The sequence below is a fragment of the Rattus norvegicus genome, chromosome 2 (assembly GCF_021556685.1).
Source record: "Rattus norvegicus strain SHRSP/BbbUtx chromosome 2, alternate assembly SHRSP_T2T, whole genome shotgun sequence".
Lineage (NCBI taxonomy): Eukaryota > Metazoa > Chordata > Mammalia > Rodentia > Muridae > Rattus > Rattus norvegicus.
Genome location: NC_141535.1, coordinates 230,356,142 through 230,381,588, shown reverse-complemented (window position 1 = coordinate 230,381,588; position 25,447 = coordinate 230,356,142). Strand labels below are relative to the sequence as shown.

Sequence of the window (25,447 nt, the reverse complement as noted above, 5' to 3'; positions counted from 1 at the left end):
CTGCTACATATGCTGCTGGAGTCATGGGTTGCTCTAATGTGTACTCTTTGGTTGGTGGTTTAGTCCCTGGGAGCTCTGGGGTTTATGGTTGGTTGATATTGTTGTTCTTTCTATGGGGTTACAAACCCCTTCAGCTACTTCAGTCCTTTCTTTAACTCCTCAATTGGAGACCCCATTCTTAGTCCAATGGTTGTCTGAGAGCATTGCCTCTGTATTTGTCAGGCTGTGGCTGGCAGAGCTTCTGAAAGCTCATCCCACCAAACTTTAACATGAAGCCATTATAATAGTAATGGGATAATTCATTTTAGAAGAGCTTTATGGAAGGACATCTACATGTTTAGGTGCCAAATTTAATACACAATAAACTGGATCTGTTCTCAAAGTAGAAAGCCTCTCATTAAAAATAATTGTTCTGTGAAGCACATTTTTACTATTGTTCTAAACTTTTCTGCAAAACTCAAAGAGGAATGGTATTGTCTTAGCTGGTTTTCTATTGCTGTGATAAAACACCAGGACTTTTTGGAGTCATGTGTAACTTTGGAGGGAAGTTATCCATATCAGAGTCCATCCCTGAAAGAAAGACAGGAACTACAAACAGAGCAGGAACCTGGAGGCAGGGCCTTATGCAGAGGATATAAAGGAGCGCTGCTTACTGGCTCACTTCTCCATGGCTTGCTAAGCCTGCTTTCTTATAGAACTCAGGACTGCCAATCCAGGGGTGTCCCTATCCACAATGTTCTTGGCTCTCCCCTGTAATCACTAATAAATGCCCTACAGCTTGATCTAATGTGGAGTAATTTCTCAATTGGGGTTCCTTCCTTTTCATAACCCTCACTTGTGTCAAGTTGAATAAGTTAGTCAGCACAGGTATCTACTAAAACAATTTAAAGTCCTCATTCAAGAAAAAAAAACTGTAAATTGTTGGCAACATTTACACATAAAATTCCCACCTTTAAGATTCATATTAAAATTTTTTCAACATATATTTTTATCATTGTACAGATATTTTACCAATTTCTTATTGTAATTTTATTAATAAGTTCCCAAACTAATAATACTGATAAATTAGTAATTATAAACCTAAATATATGATTAAATCAAATGTATTCCTGAAACTCCTTAAAGACTTAATTATCAAGCAATTATTAAAACAGAATCAAGAATGGTTAGTCAAGACTTGGACATTTAGTTAATTTCATCAAGAACTTGGCTTAATTTATCTATCCAAATGATCTGTGTGGTGCCTTTCTTGAATTAGGACCTTGGAACTCTAAATCTTACTATAAAAACTGCAACTAGGAAAGGCAAATGAGTAAAATATGAGCTTTAGACTATAGAGCATTCTGTGGCAGCAGATTGAGAGCTCAAATTATACTATTTTCTCTTAGTCTGGTAAATTTATTCTTGACCTTGCCTATTATTACATAAGAGGCCACTGCTGAGAGTTGCAGTTAACACAGCTATGAAACTTTAATATCGTCTTCCCCCATTACAAGTCGTGTGATTCCCTGTCATTTCTGAGATCGCCTGGATTGAGACATGAAAGACGTAGTGACACACTGGACAGCCATGCAGTGGATCTCGGACAAAGGGTAGCTTCAAAGACGGGGAAAGAAGCTTCATAACAGGTCCCTGTCATGCCATCAATTATGACCTGTCACACTAATGACTAAGGAAATGCAAGGAACGGCGACAATGGGAACATTCATCTTCCTCTTCTCTGGCAACGCTGCACCTGTATCCCTCTGCACTCTGTCTTCTGCTGCCTCCCGCCTACCTGACTTTTGTTCTCCATGACAGTGAATGGGAGCCTGAGAATGCAGCCTATCTATCATCCTTTCTTCCTGAAAGGCACCTTGACTGCAGCTAATGGCCGCAATAAGACCAAACAATAAACACTCTACCCTGCCTCTTAGGGTCAGGTTTTGTAAAAGTGGATCTGATTATGACAAAATAAAATCAAGAGATTCCATCAGAAAGATGAATAATATGTTGGACAATTTCAAATATTTTGCTCTACTGGCTCAAGCCATGAACATGAACTATACTTTGAAGAGAGATGTGGATGAAAACTAATTTCTCATGTGGATTGCACACGCAGACACAGTAAATAGTAAGTGTATAACATGTTTATGAGCTCCACACATGGGCTTTGTGGTTTTAGATGAAGTTGAAGACAATCAAGGCTTCCTCTCAGGAAAGCCTTTAAACAAGCATCTACACATTTGACACTGCCCTTCTATTACTTGCAAGATAAATTTATAAGATGTGCTCATGTAGAAAGACAAGTAAAAGAAAGAATAATTTTACCTTATGGAGAGCAGCCATTAAATGAATAATTTTTGTTGAGCATTGTTTTGTTTGCAAGAGAGTTCTGTTGTTTTAGGGGACTAACTTTTGAAGCACATCCAAGTGACAATCCTTCTACTTCCGACTCCTGATTGCTATGACCAGAGGTGTGAAGTACTATGCCTGGCTAACAGTTATTCTGAATTTCTATTATGTGGCATGTGGCCTTCACATGAATCTGACTGCATAATGTAAACTCTTTGTTTTGTCACTATGTGGACATAAACTGTGTATTTCAGCATCTATAACTTTTCAAGAGCCTCTTATGATAGCTTCCGGCTCTTAAGGTTGTTGCTAGGAGCAACTTGACTAGTAATAAGGTATAAAGAAAGCTCTAAATAGCTGTTTTAAAATATTGCTATGTTCTTAAACTCTAAAATAGGAAGGGTACTTTTTCTGTAACATTAAATATAAAAGCTAAGCTGAGCATGGTGTCATGTGTCTGTAATCCTAGCACTCAGGAGGCAGAGGTAGCAGGACATTGTATTCATGACTAGCCTGGGCTGAAGATGGATGGATGGATGGATGGATGGATGGATGGATGGATGGATGGATGGATAGATGGGGTACTGATGTACAGACAGACAGACAGACAGATAGGTAGAGATCTATTCTATCATGGTTTTTATTGACGTTGTTGCCAGCTCTACATTACACATCAAACATTGAAGGCACTTTTAATAATTTTGATTACATAAGACACTTGAATGGTAGATTGTTATTATTTTCATTTTCTTTAGTAAGTGATGGCATTAGCAGATACATTCTCAAAGATTCCTACAAGCTTAGAAATTTTATGTTGGACAATTAACTGCATTTAAATCTCTATTTTGTCTGTATAGGACAGGCAAAAGCGTGCACCAGAATGATCACTTAACTTACACAACGTGTTGACCAGCCATCACAGTTTAAGCCCTTACCAAGTTAGTATTGGCGGTATTGCAGGTTTTAGTTTTAGCAAAATTAAAACCTTGAGGTAAACTAAGTTTGCCCCTAGAGCATCTCACCAGCATGAAGACTGCCCTAAGCAACTCCAAATCAGGAATCTCGTGCTCCAAAGCCATGAACTGTTCCCTCCAGCCAGGGACTGCTACGGCTCAGAGAAAAGGTTTTAAGGAAGACGGAAGTGGTTTGATCTATCAAACAGCCAAGTTCTCTGACAGAGCTGTCTGTCTTTTACTTTAATAACTTACCACTTTCTTAGCAGATGAGGCAGAACCAATTACAGCTATTACAATAATTGAATCATGACAAACAATTGACAAATGGGTTGTAATGACCAGACCAATTGCCACAACTTAAAAGTCAGATTTCACAGCTATCCTTCATGCTCTTCAGCCTGCGCCTATGTTCTTCAAAAGGTGAGCAGTGGACTCTAGTGAGTGACCTTGCTGTCCCAAACCTTAACTATATTCCTCAGAGGGAGAGATGGCCAGGCCTGGTTACTAACAAGGAAAGAAAATTATTACCAAATTGCAAACTTAAGTTTTTAACAGTATATTTCGGGTGATGTTTTTCAAACAGAAGGAAATATGTTTTGGGCCATTCCTTCCTAGCTGTGGAATGTGAGTGCTATGCCTGCACTAGGCCTCTTGAGCTACAAGACCAGTCTGGCTATGTGAGTTGGCAGAAGCCCATGACCTGGTAAAGTCACAGAGGTTCCATGAACCTCCCCTGGCGTTCTAGGCAGCCAAGCTCTTCTGTATATGAGAGGAAGGAATTTCCATATTTATTCATTTTATTTTACATGTCCCTGACATGAGTCTTAATCGGAATGGGTATTTGAAGATTGGGAAACTGATCTAGTTCTCATTAAAATTATGGGCATATAATTTTCTTTACAAATATCATGAAAACTACACATGCATGATACTGAGGCCCTCAGATACTGCTCTGTGAGAAAATGCTGCAGAACTGCTTGTTCAAATGTTTTGTGTATTTTATGCTTTGTATATGTGAAAATTATTGGCTTAAAAATTCTAAACAGAATGCTAGACACTGAAAAACTGTATCTCAATACTAATATGTAAAAATCATTTTCACTGATTCATATTTTTTAAAATTAATTTTAAACTTACATTTAGGGTGATTTCAGTTTTCTAACCACTGGAACCACTAAGAAATCGTGCTGTTTATTAAGCATAGATAGCTAATAACTGCACCCTAAAAATGATGTCTTACTGGGAGAGGTCTACCTGTAGCCATTAGGTTGTGCCCTCATCGAAGATACAAATCAAGCAAGTAAAGAGTGAGTGGCATTTCTTGTGTCCTCGTCTCTGAGATTGCATCCCATTCAGCTAATCCCAAGGCAGCCACCATAATCACAACTGTGATAGGAACTCCACTTTAATAAATTTATCATACAGAGACTTGTTTCCTTTGAAAATCACTTATAATTCTATGATTTGTTGTTTGTTCGGTCATACTATTTGTGATTTAAACTCATTGTTAAGCCGTTGGCACTGGGATTTCAGGTTAAACTAGCCACGTGCCAACTGCGAATGCACCAACTTTCATAACTTTATTTCTTGTGGCAAATAAAGGCGTAAGAAGAGAAACATTAGGACTAATTACAGCAAAAAGAAAGTAAAGAGCCCTAGAACATAAAAGTTACTGGACAATGTTCAAAGTGTGGGCCTGAGCACCCACGGGACCTCTGAGGTAAGTAGGCTTTGTGATTAAACCGGTTTCCTGACCTTCATGGACTCCCAGCTTCATCTGAGAAGGCCGCACAATTCTTTAGGTGCTTCTCAGCCATTCGCTATTCCTCCCCTAAGAATTCTTTGTTTAGCTCTGCACCCCATTTTTAATAGGGTTATTTGGCTCTCTGGAGTCTAACTTCTTGAGTTCTTTGTGTATATTGGATATTAGCCCTCTATCAGATGTAGGATAGGTACCAGGTTCTCATTGGAAGAGTTAGAGAAAGGATTGAAGGAGCTGAAGGGGTTTGCAACCCCATAAGAACAACAATACCAACCAACCAGAGCTCCCATGGACTAAACCACCATCCAAAGAGTACACATGGACAGACCCATGGCTCCAACTGCATATGTAGCAGAGGATAGCCTTGTTGGGCATCAATGGGAGGAGGAACCCTTGGTCCTGCCGAAGCTGGACCCCTGAGTGTAGGGGAATGTCAGGGCAGGGAAGCGGAAGGGTAGTTTGGGAAGGGGAACACCTTCATAGGAGCAGAGGGAGGGGGGGAAGGGATAAGGGGCTTATGGACGGGAAACTAGAAAAGGGAATAACATTTGAAATGTAAATAAAAATATACTGAGAGAGAGAGAAAGAGAGAGAGAGAGAGAGAGAGAGAGAGAGAGAGAGAGAGAGAGCCACAAAGTATTACAACAGGATGGCGGGGTGCTCTCTAGGCACAGCGAGGTGCGGTGACAAACTTGTCATTCCAGCTCATAACACTTATAACCGTGTCCTGAGCACGTTTCTCATGCTGCATTCTTACTGCCAAGACGTTATCGGCTTCTACCACTCTATGTTTCTTTAAAACTTAGGTTTATGTTGCACGACAGCAAAAAACTAAAAATAGTTTTAGAATTTATACCATAAAGCTACAACGCAGTGTGGGGTTTTTGTTGTCTGTATCCACCTGGACTATTATTAAATTAATTCTCCACTATAAAATTGTTTCCATAAGGAAAAGTAACCACTGTGACTAACATCTTGCTGTTAGTTTTTTTGAAAAATACTCCTTATACTTCCTTGTTTTTACAAACATATTTTTTAAGAGTAACAGCATAAACTCTATATCCAACAATATTCTCCCAACTCAGTGAATTTAATAATTCTAGGGAATGCACTATTGGCTCCCTCAGAATACCAAGAAAGGGAAACAGAGGCTATAGCAACTCCTACAGCCAACTGCCTGGAGTCGTGCAGGGCTTTCTAGTTTGAATTCAGGCATCTAATTTAGGATCATTGACGTTAACTACTGTTCCATACACCTCTTAATTTTCCGATTAAACAAAATGAAACAGGAAATTTTAAAAATAAGCTGACTGACTGTGGCATGCATCAGGGGCAATGACAAAGGTGCAGTTAAAGGATTCTCCAAAGGACAGGCCCGATGCAGACCCAACGACCGCATCGTGTAGAAAGAAGCGGACACAGTTTCACTGCTAGTTGAGCCAGCCCATTTCTTTTCCATTGAACTGGAAGATACGAAGAGCACTGTTACTCGAAACTCAGCAAGCATCATGACCAACAGTGTGTTTCCATCAGGTCCTTTCTCCTGCAACATTTTCATGAGTCCTGGTACACACAGAACATGTGCGGTTTCCAAATGAAGCATGCATAGCGGTACCTAGAAAACTATACTGCTATAATTGCACCAACTAAGTGACATTTCCAGAGTTATGCTTTATACATACATACATACATACATGCATGCATACATACATACATACATACATACATACATACATACATACTGGAATCGTTTACAATTAGCAATGCAGACAGAAGAGGCATAACCATGTTCTAAGGCATGGATGGAGTATAATTATAATAATGGCAGCCATTTACATGTCTATAAGGAGACTTGATCACAAAAATGAGATATTATCAAAAACATACAGAACAATTTGACAAAATTCAATACCCTTATGACAAAATTAATAGGGACAAGTAAAAATTCCTTAACTTGACACACAGCAAAATGGAAATTTTGATCAACATTGATAAAAACATACAAAAATTAGATGAGAGAAACCATGCAGCTTTTTATTTAATAAAATAGAAAAAATAAGAAAACAACTGGAGAATAATTGCAAACTCATGGATAAGAAGTGCCAAGCTGTTAACTCTTCCCACTTGGCCTATGGGTTCAGGGAATTAACAGTTCCATGAAGTTATGTTGAGGAGATAAATAAATTGATTATAAAGTTTAGATTAAAAGTCAAAAACACAGGCACACAAACATCGCATCAAGCAGCACCATACACTGTCGGTAGTAATAAAGACAAGCATCTGCCTCACTCCTTCTGTGGCCAGGGAGGCTAGAAAGACTCCTGAGGCTTGAAGGATGGTAGAGTTTTATGTGGCACATTCTCTGAACTGAAGTTTTCCTACAAATTGAGACATTTCCTCCAGGGTGGTAAAAGCAGCTTTAAAAAGTTACAAAAGGTCCCAGGTTCATGTTCCAGAGAACAAAAATTTGAAATTTCCCGAGGGCTCCTCCCACCAGCACACAGAGGAGTAGACATTTACACGGGATGAAGACTGAATGGGCCAACCGTAGAGAGAAAGGTGCATCTGGATCATGGAGCTGCCTACGAGCTGTGCAGAGTCATTACCCATCCCATCTTTATGATGTAACTGCTTTGAAGCCACCCTTGCTCCCTGTAAGTGTCCCTCAACCATACTCCTCTTAATCACCTCAGGAAAAGAGAAAAGGCACTAATTCACCAAAACAGATACTTGAGCAATTGTTACTTTGGTTTGTCCTGAGCTTTCTTTTTAGAATAAGTAGACATGAGTGTTAGATCTCCCCAAGAAGAGTCTGTCACAGCCAAAGTGTACAGTGAAAACAATTTTTAAATTACAAAATGGGGAGAAAACTTAAAAGGTGTTTTATGAAATATCATGTATGAGTGGTTAGTAAGCACAGGATGAAATGCTTATGGTTCTGACATTAAAACATTTCATGCTAAAATGGCAACAAACTATAAAACCTCAAACAAAAACATCACAAAATGTTGCTGACTATGTGGAGTAGTGGGCTCTTTCATTGATGGTGCAAATTCAAAGTCATTTCCATAAGTGAGGGTACAGTGAGACCACCAAACTCTACCACTCCATGGGTAGAAAGAAAGGTTTATTGGAAATCAAACTCCCAGGATGTCCCTTGGAGGAGGGGAATGGGGAAGCAGAAACAAGCAGGGACCAGATAGTTGCTGGGGGTGAGGGGAGGTCATGGGAAGGCAGAACAACCTGGGTAAAGATGGAGGATAAAGTAGGGACCTTGATCTGTGACAGGTTTCTTTGAGTTAATCAGGAACCAAATGTTACTAATGGACATAAATGGAGAGAGATCAAGGAAGTATTCTTTCCTGACAAACAGGAGCCCACCTTATGAAATTCCTGGGGAAAGCATAACTTAGGTTTTCCTTTACCCAATAACAGTCCTTCTGCCTACCTGGTAAGGATTCAGTCTGAGCTGTGCCCAGCCACACTGGCATTTTGGGCAGCCTGCTTTGGACATCACAGTTTCAGCACTCTCAAAGACAGTGCCTCTAGGCACCAGATATAATCTTACCATGTAATCCCACAATGTAGCTCCTCAAATAAATTGAAAGGTGCATGGATCGATTTATCAATGACAACTTTATTCAAAACTAACGAAAATAAGAAAAGAAAGCTCTCCTTCAACAGCGCGTAAACCATGAAAATCTGTACATGGGGATTTATCACGGAAGAAAACTGTGTCTTGTTGAGTCACAAACAAGGCAGACATCTTCTAGAAGCTTCTCTGGGGAATTACGTTTTGGGGGAATTAAAGTTTCCATCATAAAATATCCTGGCTAGAGCATGGCTATGCATTAAAATCAATATTACATTCTTTCTAAGTCCATAAAAATTATAACAGCTTTATTTTAACAATGTAAAAAAAGATGCAGTACCTTATATAAAGTATTGTTTTTTTTTCTTAATCCTTCATGTCCTGTCAATAGCCTTTGATTCTTCTTGCCAGTTTGACATTTGTCCCACCTCCTACGACACCGAAAACCGGTTGGAAGCTATTTGGACATGGTGGGGGCTTGTCAACCTGACCTTGGATGATATGACTCAGCCATTTTATTAACAATATCTCATATTGGGAATTGGGTGGCTGTGGGGTTTGGGGTTTGTTTGTTTTCAGGATGACTGTTTAGAGAAGACACTTCATCATTCTGAGAAGGGTCAAGGATGCCTGCCTTACAAGATTAAATAAAAAGGCAGGTTCCCTACCATGATGAACACTCGCTTGCTCTCCATTTTCATATTCATTTTCTTCTTTAATAGTTATAATGCTAAAGCCATTGTTTGACAAATAATGACTTTATTTCCTCGTGATTCATTATTTTGAATAATTTTGTATGTGTACACATATACGCACATGTAAGTCACTGGGAAGACTTGGGTATAATCTTCATATATGCCATTTACCTTCTTGGCACAAGGTATATCAGTGGTTTGGAATTCCCAGTTGGCTAAGCTCTTTCCTCCTCTATTATATGAAATGTATTGTAGTAGTTTAAAAAATAAATCTCATTAGTATTAGAAATGGAATTTTTCTAATTGTTTTTTAACTAATTTTACAAATACATATTCTCTCTCCAAAAACATATTTAACACTTTAATATTTTCTGTAATGTAAGTCTACAATAATGAAAATCAGTAAAGCTTATGCATGTAACATAAATGTTTTTAAACTCTGTACTAACAACAACTCTTCAATATAACATGGGGTCATCATAATTAAGTTTTAATATTATATTAGAATCAGTTATCATGAAACTAGTATTTTCCAAGACATAAAATGGAATGTGCTTCCAGATTGTGGGATCACTGACACAGGAAATAGTCACAGTTGGCCAACTTCATCGCTCAAGGAAACACTTTCAACCTGTTTGATCTAGTCAGGGTGAGTACCAACATAGAAATAAAGGAAGAGTCGGTAGGAGGCTGTGCCTATTCAAAAGCCAAAGACCATCTTTGATCAGCAGTGATTACACAGTTAATAGAGAAGAGTGAGCTTAAAGTCCAACATTCCTAATCGCTGTTGATGAAAACAGCCTCCCAAGACACAGCAGGTAAACAGAGCCTCAGCCTAAGAGAAGATGGCACCTGCCATCTTGGTTGTTACCCTGGTTCTTGGTTAAATACCCTGGATGGATATGGGTTATATCACTTTCTATGTGTGACTGTGGATGTATCATGCCATTAAAAGTTCATAGTTCCTTTTTCTAAATTGCCCCAGACTTTAAAAAAAGAATGAAAGTGGGAAGAAGGAAGAGGAATCAAGACTAGTAGCCACAAAGAATAGAGACCAGGCCATACTTGTCTTTCCAGGTTGGGTTACTACACTCGGTATATTTTTTTCTACTTCCATCCATTTACTTAAATATTTTCACAATTTCATTCTCCTTTGCATCTAAATAGGATCCCACTGTGTACATTTACCATATTTTTCATTCATCAATAAAATAATAATCACAACAATAGCCTGCCTATATGTGGCCAATAATAAAATATTGGCATTTTATCTTAGAAGTAACTAATAGCTGTGCAATTGAACGTAAGGCCTACTCAAAGCATGTCTGATACTACAAACCTAGAGGACTACCTGTGGCTGCAGAGTCATAGGTCATGAGGAGAATCTACTACTACCTTTTCCTAAACCAGCACACCTCTTAAATCTATTATAAATATTCATCTTTATACCCACAGCTCATTAAGTGTCAAAGAAGCTTCTTCCTTATCAGTTTCCATCAGTTGCTGGGAGAAGCCTCTCTCGGCTCCTGTCTGCAAGTATAGCAGAACATCATTAATAGAGCTGGGGGTGTGCTCCCTCCCATGGCATGGGTCTCAAGCTGGGCCAGTCATTGGATGGCTCTTTGCTCAAATTGTGTTCCATCCTTTACCCCTGAATATTTTATAGGAAGGACAAATTGTGGGTCTGAGTTTTGTGGTTGGGTTGGTTTCCCAATCCCTCTATTGGAGCAGTCATGCCTAGTTACAGGAGAAAGCTGGTTCAGACTCCGTATCCCCTATAGCTAGGAGTCTTAGCTACAATCACCCTCATAGATTCCAAAGAGTTTCTATGGACCTGGGTTTCTAGCTCATCCCAGAAATTTATTCCAATCTATTTGTCTCTCCTACTACTCTCTCTCTCTCTCCCTCTCCTACTTTATCCTCCCTGTTGCTGTCCGCACCTCCTCCCCTACCCAGTGCCCTCCCTCCATCTACCTAAAATGATGAATCTATTTCCCCTTCTCAGTGATATTGAAGTTTTCTCCTGTCACAGCCAAACACTAAGGGGAGCTTGGGAAATCCTGTGGAGGAAGGGGAGGAAGGATTGAAGGAGACAAAATAGTCAAGGGCACCACAAGTAAACCTACAGAATCAACTGCTCTGAGCACATAGAGACTCACAGAGACAGAACTGCCATCCAGAAAGCTTGGATGGGATGGACCTAGGCCATCTTCATATATGGAACAGTGATACAGCTGGGTTTTCATGTGGGACTCATAAAGTGGGAGAAATGGCTGTCTTGGACTACATTGCCTGTCTTTGGATCCCTTTCCCCTAACTGGGCTGGCTTCAATTGAAGAAGATGCACCTAGTCTTACTGCAACTTGGTATACCAAGGTTGGTTGATATCCTTGGGAGGCTTCCCTTTATCTGAGGAGAAGGGGAGGAGGATGGATGGGAGGAAGGGAAGGGTTGAAGGATGGGTTGGCTTCACAATAGTCCTGAATAACATAAAGTACCTCAGTGTGACTCTAACCAAGCAAGTGAAAGATGTGTATGACAAGAACTTCAAGTCTCTGAAGAAAGAAACTGAAGAAGATCTCGGAAGATGAAAAGATCTCCCATGCTCATGGATTGGCAGGATTAATATAGTAAAGATGGCCATTTTGCCTAAAGCAATCTACAGATTCAATGTAGTCCCCATCAAAATTTCAACTCAATTTTTCTTAGAGTTAGAAAGAGCAATTTGTAAATTCACTTGGAATAATAAAAAACCCAGGATAGTAAAAACTATACTTAACAACAAAAGAACTTCTAGGGGAATCACCATCCCTGACCTCAAGTAGTATTATCACCCTATAAGAGCTTAAGTCCCAGTGGATCAAGGACGTCCACATAAAACCAGATACACACAAACTAATAGAAGAAAAAGTGGGGAAGAATATTGAACACATGGACACTGCAGAAAATTTCCTGAACAAAAAACCAATGGCTTATATTCTAAGATCAAGAATAAACAAATGGGATCTCATAAAATGCAAAACTTCTATAAGACAAAGGACACTGTCATTAAGACAAAACAGCATCCAACAGATTGGGAAAAGATTTTTACCAATACTTCATCTGATAGAGGGCTAGTATCCAAAATATGAAATTAGACTCCAGAGAGCCAAATAACCCTATTAAAAATGGGGAACAAAGCTAAACAAAGAATTCACAGCTCAGGAATATTGAATGGCTGAGAAGCACCTAAAGAAATGTTCAACATCCTTACTCATCAGGGAAATGCAAATCAAAACAACCCTGAGATTCCACCTCACACCAGACAGAATGACTAAGATCAAAAGCTCAGGTGACATCAGATGCTGATGAGGATGTGGAGAAAGAGGAACACTCCTCCATTGTTGGTGGGATTGCACACTGGTACAACCACTCTGGAAATCAGTCTGGACCTTCCTCAGGAAATTGGACATTGCATTATCTGAAGACCCAGCTATACTTCTCCTGGGCATATACCCAAAAGATGCTCCAACATACAACAAAGACACATACTCCACTATGTTCACAGCAGCCTTCTTTATAATAGCCAGAAGCTGGAAAGAACCTAGATGCCCTTCAACAGGGGAATGGATACAGAAAATGTGGTACATCTGCACTATGAAGTACTATTCAGCTATAAAAACAATGACTTCATGAAATTCATAGACAAATGGATTGAACTAGAAAATATCATCCTGAGTGAGGTAACCCAATCACAGAAAATCACATATGGTATGCACTCACTGATACGTGGATATTAGCCCAAAAACTTGGATTACCCAAGATAATATCCACAGATCACATGAAGCTCAAGAAGGATGACCAAAGTGTGGATGCTTCATTCCTTCTTAAAAGGGGGAACAAAAATATTCATAGGAGGGGATATGGAGGCAAAGTTTGGAGTAGACACTGAAGGAATGGAATTCAGAGCCTGTCCCACATGTGCCCCATAACAAGGTAAGCCACCAAAACTAGATAAGAATGATGAAGGGCATGCTGATAGGAACCAGATATAGCTGTCTCCTTAGCGACACAGCCAGTGCATGTCAAATACAGAGGTGAATGCTAGCAGCAAACCATTGAACTGAGATTGAGAACCCCAATGGAGGAATTAGAGAAAGGATCGAAAGAGCTGAAGGGGCTCACAACCCCATAAGAACAACAACCAATCAGAGCTCCCAGGGACTAAAGCACTACCCAAAGAGTACACATGGACTGACCCATGGCTCCTGCTGCATATGTAGCAGAGAATGGTCTTGCTGGGCACCAATGGAAGGAGAAGCCATTGGTCCTGCCAAGACTGGACACCCCCCCTCCAGTGTAGGGAAATGTCAGGGGGATGGGAAGATGGGTAAATGGAGGGTAGAACACCTGTATGGGGAAGGGGGAAGGGATAGGAGGCTTATGGACAGAAACCCAGAAAGGGAATAACATTTGAAATGTAAATAAAGAAATATATCCAATAAAAAAAAGGAGGGGTTGGGAAGAAAAAAGGAAGGGGAAGCTAAGATTGGGATGTGAAGTAAATGTAAATAAATAATTTAAAAAATTATAGATGCAAAGTTAAAGGGAAAGCCTGCATTGATGTAGCTAAGAATCAGGCATTGTATATGTAGATAAATAGCGCACTAAAATGGGGACTGTTTCATATAACAAAATAGGACAAAAGAAAAGTGAAAGTATATTAAAAAAGAAGCTTCTTGTAGCAGTTGAGAATCATTACAGAGATCAAAAGCTGCTAAAAATTCAGATAAAATGGAACTCTGGGGTACCCAACCTCAACAGATACAACTACAGAACATCATGAAAGAAAAAAATGAGAGTGTATGAGCCAGGCAACCAGAATGCTTGGTAAAAGGTAATATCTTCTAGACATGGTAAAAAGCTCCACTCATTAAATCTCAACAACATGGATGCCTAAACAAGTCCCGTACAAAGGCAGCTTCGGCCAATTTTGATGGGAAATCTCACCAGGCCTCCGTGTTAGATGAGAAGCAATGGGCAAATGGGCAATGAGTGGCTAAGAGATGAAGTCGATTTTCTCCAGGGAAGAGCCCACGTAGGTTACTCAATAGCAAATAATCAGTCGTATTCACACCTTCATACACACAATGCTAAAGGAACTCAATAGGTTGTGTGGGAGGAGGGGTGAGGGATTTGTGTGCATATATGCAATACATTAATACGCATCTGCAAATAACAAGAGTTCATGACTCCGTGAGAATCATCTGAAATACGTAATCAACCAATTTTCTAATTAAAATTTTGTTTTTAGGATCTAGTGGACATATCTCTCTTCAAATACAATAGCTACGGAAATGACTCACCTAAAACTTCTGAAGACAACACACAGTATCTCACACTCTGGGCTGGGGCGGGTTTCCCACAATGACAGGTTGAGAGTATTTTCTACAACAAAACTTAATCTCCCCAAAATGCAGAAAAGGGATCATTGAAGGGATAGTAAAACCAAGTCGTTATAAATACTAATGAAGCAGAATTAAAGGAAGGCCAGAGTCCACAGAGAGTCAGATGCCTTCTCTTCATGAGGATGAATGACAGGCAGCATTTAAGAACTCTCTTTAGGCAACGATGATGACTTTTTCGCTTGAAGGGCAAATCCTAAAAGCAAAACGTGTAAGACACATTTCTGTGAGCTCTGCAAATCCTGATCTACAAAGCTTAGAACAGATTGAATTTAAAAATCAGACGCTTAACAGATTTTAAATAAGTAAATTAATAAACAATTTTGCACAGATTAACACATATACTTTGGGGGGAAACTCTTGGACCTACCCTTTATCAGCAATGAAAACCATGTGTGGATGCATGTATGTTCGCTCTCTGCTACTGTTTATTTGAAATTTAGCAGACCGTTATAGAAGAGAGCCACATTGTGAATATTAAGAATTAAATCTGATTTTACTTTAATTCATATTACTATAATTCTCAACATTTTCTAACAGCCAATCACAGTTGTACTCAGAAATCTTCAGTGTCTATAATTCAGAGTGGAGACTTCGGCATCCTTATGTAAAACAGGTCCAAATTCATTTTATTTAAATACAGAGAAAAAGAACAGCGTGCTGAGAAGTTTGTCTAGTTTGCTAATTCCGTGAGTTTGTATGCAGTGTTTTATTTTTCTCTGTCAATTTTGGATTGTCTAAAAAGAAAACTCTCATAACATTTTCATATTTTATAAAAAAAAGTGACTTTTTATTGACTCTTTTTGCCTGACTTCCTTACTCCACACATCTTTGCACTCCTCACCTAGTCACAAAACTCCAAATATCTTTTTATGATTAAAACACTCACATATTTTACCAGATTGCTATAGTATTCAAAGAACATATTTTCTGGATTTAGTTTTAAATTTTCAGGGGCTAAATCAAATTGAGTCAATACTTATGAGGTAGAAATGAACTGGTTTACTCCTAAGATAAAAGTAATAACAAAATAATAATGGTTGCTTATGAACCCTCCTACAGTCAAGTCCTACAATAAATACTTTTGCATCTATATTTGTGATAGTTTTTATCTTTGTTGCAGATTAAGTTAATTTAACTAAAATTTATTGTCAGTTTTTTTCTTAGTGCAATAAAACTAACTTTACCATGCATTTAACTTTAAAGTTTTTTTCATCTTTAAGAAATGAAACCCATATTATAATATAATTGTATACTAGCATACATAATTCTAAATATAGAAAATGGGGCAAATTTATTTAAAGTAGAGGCCTAGCTATGTAGTTAATGTCTCCTTACTTCTTGAAAGTAATACTTTGAAACTAATTCAAGCTCTCTAGAAAATTAATTTTTCACAGCTTGGCCCACTGTTCTGTCAAGTCATATGTTGAAATCTTAACACCATCCCCCCAGGGTGAAAATTAGAAAATGAAATATTTGGCAGGTAATTAGTTAAAATATGTCAAAAATATGTTTTGAGACCCTTATGAATGAATGCTGTACAAAAGACAATAAATTCTTATGAGATACCATTGAGTAAATATTTTCATTTTTAATGATCCAAAGGGAAAGGAAAGAGGTTAGGAAACCTATTTAATTAAATAATAATAGAAAAATCGCTCAAACCATGGGAAAAATAAAAGCATGTGAGCCCATAAAGCACATTCAGACCACAGGTCTTCTTGTAGGTACAGTATACTCAGAAGCTCTAAATCCAAGACAGAAAGAAAAGCATCAAATCACACTTAGAGAAATACCAAACAAACTGAGCAAGTACTCACCAGGCAAGGGGCAGAGTATGACGTACCTGAAGTCTTAAGGAAATGAAACAACACACTCTCCTCTTAAAGAAAATGAAAGAGTGAACTTTTCATTCAGAAATGGATAAAAAAAGTCAAGAGCATAAGAACCACACCACCAAAGCAGGAGCCTTACACATAAGAAACCAACCAAACAGAAAACACCAAAAAACACAATAAAAAAACACCTTGAAAGAGCCCTACATTAAAAAGAAAAAAGATAAAAAAAATTAACACGGTTAAAACATAGAAGGTGCAGTCATGAGGTGGCAGTTCACGCCTCTAATCCCAGCACTTGGGAGGCAGAAGCAGGTGAATCTTTGTAAGTTCAAGGCCAGCCTGGTCTATAGAGCAAGTTCCAGGACAGCTAGAGCTTCAGAGAGAAACTTTATTCAAAAACAAACAAAAAAACGTGTGTGTTTGTGTGTGTGTGTGTGTGTGTGTGTGTGTGCATTGCGTGTGCGTGTGTGTGTTGCTAAAGTCACTGATACCAAAAGGAATATGAGTAGAATAGCAAGTTACAGTGTACATTGATTAACCCAGAATAAAGAGGAGAGCAGAGAAAGAAAGGAGCCAAGGACATGTAAAGTATTCAGGAAATGTTAAATTACAAGGAAGAGGACTTACCTGTCAAACAATGAAATATTAAACACTTTCAGTTAAGGATTTATAACCCAGGACGTACATACGAGCTGAAAGGATCTGCTACCAACAAGAACATCTTTTTGATAAAAAAGACACATGAGGAACCGGTGTGACAGCCTTGCCACTAAAAAGAGAATACTTGGTCAGTGGGAGTGTTTGTGTTTGTGTCACACAAAGCCTGGAGGAGCTACGGAATTCATTCCACTAGAAATAGACTTTAAATAAAGTGCAAGAAGATCCCATACCAAACACATGCATAACTAATGCTAGCGTTTGTGGGGAATAATGGAGTTGGCCTGGTCTAGCTACCTCGAGAGACATGCATCATGGGTTTTGAAGTCAGAGCCCATGGATCCTGGGGCAGTATGCCCTTCAGTTCCTGAGACACTGAAACACTCCTTTGGACAGTGAAGCGTTCATGCCACCTTTAGATTCTTCATGTTCCCAAGAAGCCAATAGACTACACAGAAGCTTGACAGGACAGTTGGCCATAGCCATTCCACTTGTGTACCCTGTGTAACTTGACTAGCATCATTGTGTTCTGGGAACCACCATTACATTCTATTTCTGGTAAGGGTATAAAAAGTCTGATTGCTTGCAATAAGCTTGTCTCAACCTCAATCTCGCTGGGACCTCTCCATCCTGGCCTTGTTAAGATTTATTATCATCGGCCCTATCAGGTAACCTTACGTCAGTCAATAATTAGTGGAACTTATCAAGTGCTCATCAAATACCCACCAAATGACACTCAAAAGTGTCATAAAGACCTAATAGAAGCACAGTAGCCACTATTTTATACAAATTTAAGCCATACTTTCAGAAAGCCCTAATCATGGAAGACCATCATTTGTTATGAAGGCAAATGACATATATTAAAATACTAACTATATAAATATACATTTTAAGAGTAAAAAAATCCAAATATTTATTATATTTACAGGAAAGTAGATATGGCCACGCTATAGAGGACATATGTAAAGTTAATACAGTGTTAAATTTATAATTCTTCAATGATTTTTCTTAAAATGTCAAAATACATTTTCAAATGTATCTTATTCAAGTAAGAGATTCTAATTTGTCAATAATATCAATAAACCAATAAAACTCGATGTACATATGCTCTGTACTTTCTAGAAACAATTCTATTCATGTCTTAGCTGAGAGAAAGCTTTGACAAACCTCGTATGTCGTAGGGCCAGGAGAAAACTTGTCCTGAAACTCTTCGAAACGCCTTGGTGCTTTAACGAATGAGATTATGGCACCAGACTTCATTAAAATGGGATTGTATGTTGCAGGTCCTAAGAGAAAAGGAACATGAATTTAAAGTAAGTTTGCACTCATTGGCTCTAGTTAGTTAGCTATTACTCTTACCTTTCTGTTCTCAACCTACAAAATAAGAGACATGTGTCTAGTTTATGTAAACACTTAAGGACATTGAACTGATAAGCATAAAATGATGTCAATTAGTTCAGTTGCTAAATGTAGTATGAAAACAATTTTGAAAAAGAAGACAAAACTACTTCCCCAAGATAGACAGCATAAAAAAATATAATTCACCATTTATTTCCCAAATATTGATTTCCATTAAGTAAGGGGGTCATGCAGCTACATTTAGAAGGATTAAGAAGATTCGAAGAGACAGACAAACAGGTTATACCTACATTTCCAACTCCAGGGAATCTAGCTTCTAGCTTCTGCAGGCACACACAGAAAGTAGAAAGAAAAAGAAAGAAAGGAAAGGGAGAAAAAAGAAACAAAGGAGAGAGGGTTGGGGGGAGAGAGGAGGGAGAAAGGGAATGAGGGAAGATCTTTTTCAATGGAGAAAACAAAAACTTACAGGGTATCTATGAAAATAATAATCTTAAAAAAGAAATGGCCAAAACAAGGGAATCATGGAAGGAGGACATACATTAAAGAGGAATATCATGAGGTTTGTAAGAATGAGTTTTGCATGAACGTTGTAAATTTGTCCAAGTAATAATATCAAAAATAAAAGCTCAGTAGGAAACTGATCTGGAGACAAGGAATCCAATTAACCACTTAGGAGAAATGGGTGAGATTAAAAATAGAGAAACCAACAGAAGAAAAGGGGAGTGAAAAAAAGACAAAGAGAATCTAGTGATCAGATTGTGACTAAATTTATACCGTTTAATTAATTAATTTATTTATTTACTTATTTACATCCCAAACACTGCCCTCGAATCCCAACTCCCACCTCACAGAGTCCCTACCTCCTGCCCTGCATCCCCTTCTGCTCTGAGAGTGTGAGGACTTCCTAAGTATGCCTCCACCCATGCACATCAAGTCTCTGACAAAATCAGGCTACAGCTTTAAGGAGACTCCACTCCAGTTGTTGGGGGGCCCACATGGAGACTGTGCTGCATGTCTGCTACATATGTTCCATGGGCCTTATTCCAGCCAGCGTACAGTATGTTCTTTGGCTGCCAGCTCAGTCTCTGACAGCTCCCAAGAGTCTAGGTTACTTGACGATGTTGGTCTTCCTGTGGGGTTCCCATCTGCTTCAGCGCCTTCAATCCCTCCCCCAACTTTTCCACAAGAGTCTCTGACTTTGGTCCAATGTTTGGTGGTGGTTATCTTCATCTGCTTCAGGCAGTTGTTGGGTAGAGCCTCTCAGAGGACAGTTATTCTAGGATCCTATCTGCATGCATAGTAGCGTGTCGTTAATAATGTCACTGATTGGTGCTTGCCCACGGGATGGGTTTCAAGTTGGGCAATTATTGGTTGGCCATTCCCTCAGTTTCTGCCCCACCTTGGTTCCTGCATTTCTTTCAGACAGGACAAATTTGGGATCGAAAGTTTTGTGGGTTGGTTGGTATCCCCATCCCTCTACTGGCTAAAGGAGCCTCTTTTCATTCCACGTCACCACTGTTAGGCATCTCTACTAAGGTCATCTGCATTGACTCCTGGAAGCCTCCCTCTTCCCAAGTCTCTGGAACTTCCTAACTTCATTCTCCTGACACTCTGGGCCTCTCTCTTGTCTCACCTCCAGAAATTCTTTTATTGTTCAGCATTATATTGGCTATCCAGGGGTTTTTGTTTTTTCCATATGAAGTTGAGAATTGCTCTTCAAGGTCTGCAAAAAAATGTGTTGGGATTTTGATGGGGATTGCTTTGCATCTGTAGACTGCATTTGGTAAGATGGCTATTTTTCACTATATTAATCCTACCAATCCGTCAGTATGGGAGATCTTTCCATCTTCCAATATCTGCTTTAGTTTCTTTCTTCAGGGACTTGAAGTTCTTTTTCTCTGGCTTGGTTAGAGTTGCACCAAGATATTTCATATTATTTGTGGCTATTGTGAATGGTGTTGTTTTCCTAATTTCTTTCTCTGTCCATTAATCATTTGTATAAAGGAGTGCTGCTTATTTCTTTGAGTTTATTTTCATTCAGCCACTTTGCTGAAGTTGTTTATCAGCTGTAGGAGTTCTCTGGCAGAATTCTGAAGATAGTTTATAAATACTATCATATCATCAGCAAATATATACCTTGATTTTAAATATCAGGGTAACTGTTGCCATATAGAATAAATTAGGTAGCATCCTCCCTGTTTTTATTTTGTGGAATTGTTTGAGTTTTGGTATTAGCTCGTCTTAGAAAGTCTGGTAGAATTCTGCATGAAAAGGATCTGGCTCTGGGCATTTTTGCTTGGGAGATTTTTTTAATGACTGCTTCTATATCCTTGGGGGTTCTGGAACCATTTAGATAGATTAACTGATCTTGAGTTAACTTTGGTGAGTGGTATATGTCTCATAATTCATTTTATTTAGTTTTTTTCAGTTTTGTGGAGTATAGGCTTTTGAAGTAAGACCTAATGATTTTTTTAAATTTCCTCAGTTTCTCTTGATATGTCTCTCTTTATTTCTGATTTTGTTAATTTAGATTCTGTCTCTGTGTCTTTACTTAGTTCAGTGAAGAGTTTGACAATCTTGTTGACTTTATCAACGAACAAGTTCTTGGTTTTGTTGATCCTTTCTATTGCTCTCTTCCTTTCTAATTGATTTATTTCAGCCCTGAGTTTGACTATTTAGGGTCATCTGCTCCTCTTGGGTTTTTTTGCTTCTTTTTGTTCTAGAGCTTCAAGGTATGCTATTAAGTTGCTAGTATAAGATTTCTTCAATTATTTTATGAAGGCACTTACTGCTATGAAGTTCTCTTAGCACTGCTTTCATTGTATTCCACAAGTTTGGACATGTTGTACCTTCATTTTCATTGAATTATAATGTTTTTAATTTCTTCATTTCTTCCCTGGTGAAGTTATTGAGTAGAGACTTGTTCAGTTTCTGTAAATATGTGGGTTTTCTCTTGTTTCTGTTGTTGTTGAAGTCCACCCTTAATCCGTAGTAATCTGATAGAATGCATGGGGTTATTTATTTCCATTTTCTTGTATCTGTTGAGTCTTGCTGTGTGCCGAGTTATATAGTCAATTTTAGAGAAGGTTCTGTGAGGTGATGAGAAGAAGGTATATTGTTTTGTCTTGAGGTGAAAGGTTCTGTAGTGCATCTGTTTGTTTCATTGTTTCTCTGTTTAGTTTCTGTTTCAATGACCTGTCCATTGGTGAGAGTGGGCTGTTGAAGTCTACCACTCTTATCCTGTGGGGTACAAGGTATAGTTTGAAATTTAGTAAAGTTTCTCTTACAGATGTTGGTGTCCTTGCATTTGGGGCATAGATGTTCAGAATTGAGATATCAGCTTGGTGGACTTTTCCTTTGATAAGCATGAAATATCCTTCCCCGTCTCTTTTGGTAACTTTTGGTTGAAAGTTTATTTGACTAGATGTTAGAATTGGTTATTCCAGCTTGTTTCTTGGGTTCATTTGCTTGGAAAACATTTCCCCAGCCTTTTCCTCTAAGTTAGTGTCCATCTCTGTTCTGAAGTGCAGCAGAATGATGGAACCCATCTGCTTACCTAATCTATTTGTCTGTATCTTTTTATTGGAGAATTGAGAATTTTGACTTTGAGAGATATTAATGACCAATGATTGTTATTTCCTGTTATGTTGATGCTGGAGGTGTTACTGTGTGTGTGTGTGTGTGTGTGTGTGTGTGTGTGTGTGTGTGTGTGTGTTGTTTAGGTTTTGCTGTGAAATTATTAATTTCTTGTGCTTTCTTGTGTGTAGTTATTCTCCTTGTGTAAGAGTTTTCCTTCAGTATCCTCTGTAGAGCTGAATTAGTAGAAAGATATTGTTTAACTTTGGTTTTGTCGTGGCATATCTTAGTTTCTCTATCTACGGTAATTGAGAGTTTTGCTGGGTATAGTAGTCGGGGCTGACAGCTATGGTCTCTTAGGGTCTGCTGAACTCTATCCAGGATCTTCTGGCATTTAGAGTCTCTATTGAGAAGTCAGGTGTAATTCTGATACATCTGCCTTTATATGATACTTGGTTTTCTTCCCTTGCAACTTTATTATTCTTTCTTTGTTCTGTACACTTACTGTTTGATTATTATGTGGCAGGTGAATTCTCTTTTCTGGTCCAATTTATTTGGTGAGCTGCAAGCTTCTTGTACATTTATGGCCATATTTTTAGGTTAGGGAAGTTTTCTTTTATGATTTTTGTTGAAGATGTTTTCTGGCCCATTGAAATGGGAACCTTCACCCTCTTCTATTCCTAATTTTTTAAGGTTTGGTCTTTTCATAGTCCCAAATTTTCTGGATTTTTTGAGTTAGGAACATTTTAAACTTGGCATTTCCTTTGACTGATATATCAGTTATTTATGATATTTTCTACACCTGAGATTCTCTCTTCCATCTCTCATATTCTGTTGGTGATGTTTGCATCCATAGTTCCTGTTCTCTTTCCTAAATTTTCATTTTCAGGGTTGTCTCCATTTGTGTTTCTTTATTACTTCTATTTCCAATTTTATGTCTTGGACAGTTTTATTCATTTCCTTTGCCTGTTTGATTCTATTTTCTTCTGTATTTCTTTAAGGGACTTGTTTCCTATATAAGGGCTTCAACCTGGTCGTTTGCGTTTTCCTGCATTTCTTTAAGGGGATTATTTATAGCCTCTTTAAAGGTCCAAAGATCAGAATCTTGCTCTTCAGAAACGTTAGGACATCCAGGGCTTGTTGTAGTAGGACAGTTGGGTTTTGATGGTGTCATGTTGCATTGGCTTCTGTTGATTATGTTCTTTCCCTGACCTTTCACCACCTGGTTGTCTCTGGTGTTAGTTAGTCTGGGTGTCAGGTTGGAGCAGGCCTCCCAAGAGGCAGGTGGAGCTGTGGGGTGGGGAGTGGTTCACTGATCAATGACTACAGATGTAGGTGCAGACTGGAAGGAGGATGAAACTCTGACATGGCAGAGCAGAATCCACTGCTGCTGGGCTTGCTGGGGTACCAACAGGTGCAGGATTGGGATGGGGTCTCACTTGTGTGTCTCAGGTTAAAGCAGACCTCCTGGGAGGCAGGCAGAACTGTCAGGTAGGGTACAGCCTGTGTATCTGTGACTGTGCATCTGGAGTTATCTGCACTAGGGGTTGAAAGCACCATGCTACACCCCACAGATTTATACAACTTAATAGTGTAAATATAGACAGCTTAATTTGCTCCACTCATAGTCCATCATTAACTAATGTTCACAATATCTGACCCATACTAAATCCTGTGTTTCAAGAATGAGCTCGATGAAGTCAAACACTTCAAAACGACAGACTTCACGGAAGACTTCCTTATCATTTATGTGTTGGAATACTTCAGGACAGTTGTGATGACTGAAATTTCAACAGAGGAATCACACTGAGACACTTCAGGAATATAATATAATTTGGGGCTTAGAATACCATCAATGAACAAATATGCGATATAGTAAATACAAAGACATTAATGGAAAATAAATTTAATTCTTCTGTGTCTCTATCCAACATTCATTCAAAACTATGTATTTATGAGCATGCATTCCTTATGCTCTCAAGTTTAGTAGGTTTTTAGATTTAATACATTCATATGAATCATGTTAATCTTTTGTTTCATTGTAGTACAGCATTTCAAAATTTGGAGAAGACATCCAGCCTTTAGTTTGAACGCTCCACATCAGCTGAAGTCAGAGTTAATTAAAGTTATAAACATCATTGTAGGAAGCTAAAGGTTAATGACCTACAAAGGCATATACATGTATTTTAACATATTTCTTCTTACTATAAAATAAGTGTAAGTGACTCTAGGATAATGTGATTTGTATGGATCTAGAATGTAGTAAAATAATAAATATATATTTAAACAAATTATCTTGTGGCAAACTTTCATATACAAATTCAACTATACATAGAAAAATGCATGTATTGCTGTAGTAACCAGAAAAGATCTGCCCTTGAAAACTGGCTGTGTAATTCCAGTTAGTTAATTGAAAATTGCAACTGTTCTGACCTTGATTGACGAAGGTTAATGCAACAGGTAAGGCTATTATCCAAACATTATTTTATTGAGACATTTTATTTCCAATTATGAAGAAACCTAGTCTATCCTCTGCCCTTACTGCTATGCTATAACAATAGATAAACATGTTTGCTAATTGTTATACAGATTCTTTATATATTCTGCACATATATGTATTCATTCTGCATACATGCATACATACAGATATACAGAAGAAATATTTCAAGTATAATTTAGTTGATTTGCTTCTTTTCATTGGAATTCCTTTGAGGAATATTTAAGTAAAGAAAAATATTTTATCATTCATCTTCCTGCATTTTAGCACTTGGTCTGATTTAAGCTACAGAGTATAAAAAGGTTTCTTCCACTTAGTCTTAAAATATATTTCCAATTATGTATACTTCTGCTCATATGATACAGGTCAAAGACTTGCATCACTACACCAGCTCTGATTCACAGCTGGATTATGCAGAATGCATCTCCTATTTATATACCAAAATGCCACGTTTTAATCATAGGTTTTGGAAGAGGAAAACTTCTCATCCAACACCTATGAAAAGTCGCCTGAATCCTGACTGGTATATAATAGGAAATTCCATAGCAGGTGATTCTTATAATTACATATTTTCCAGCTCTCTGCCAATTCAGTCTCTATGAAATGTCACCCAATGCCACAGGGCAAGAACAGAAGCGAACAGAAACACTGAGTAATCTAAAATAAAATCTGTGCTCACAGCCCTTCAGTGTGACCATTTTGGTACATAAGAGTGGACTCTAAAATAACCACTTCTA

At 38.3% G+C, this 25,447-nt stretch overlaps 1 protein-coding gene across 3 annotated transcripts in view; it reads right to left on the bottom strand.

Annotated features, from left to right (window-relative positions):
• Stpg2 (sperm-tail PG-rich repeat containing 2) overlaps positions 1–25,447 on the bottom strand; it is a 526,121-nt gene that overhangs the window by 162,522 nt on the left and 338,152 nt on the right. For all 3 annotated transcript variants that reach the window (XM_087631242.1, XM_087631240.1, NM_001100993.1), the window contains 1 exon segment: positions 18,446–18,564. In XM_087631242.1, the coding sequence (XP_087487368.1) occupies positions 18,446–18,564 (119 nt within the window).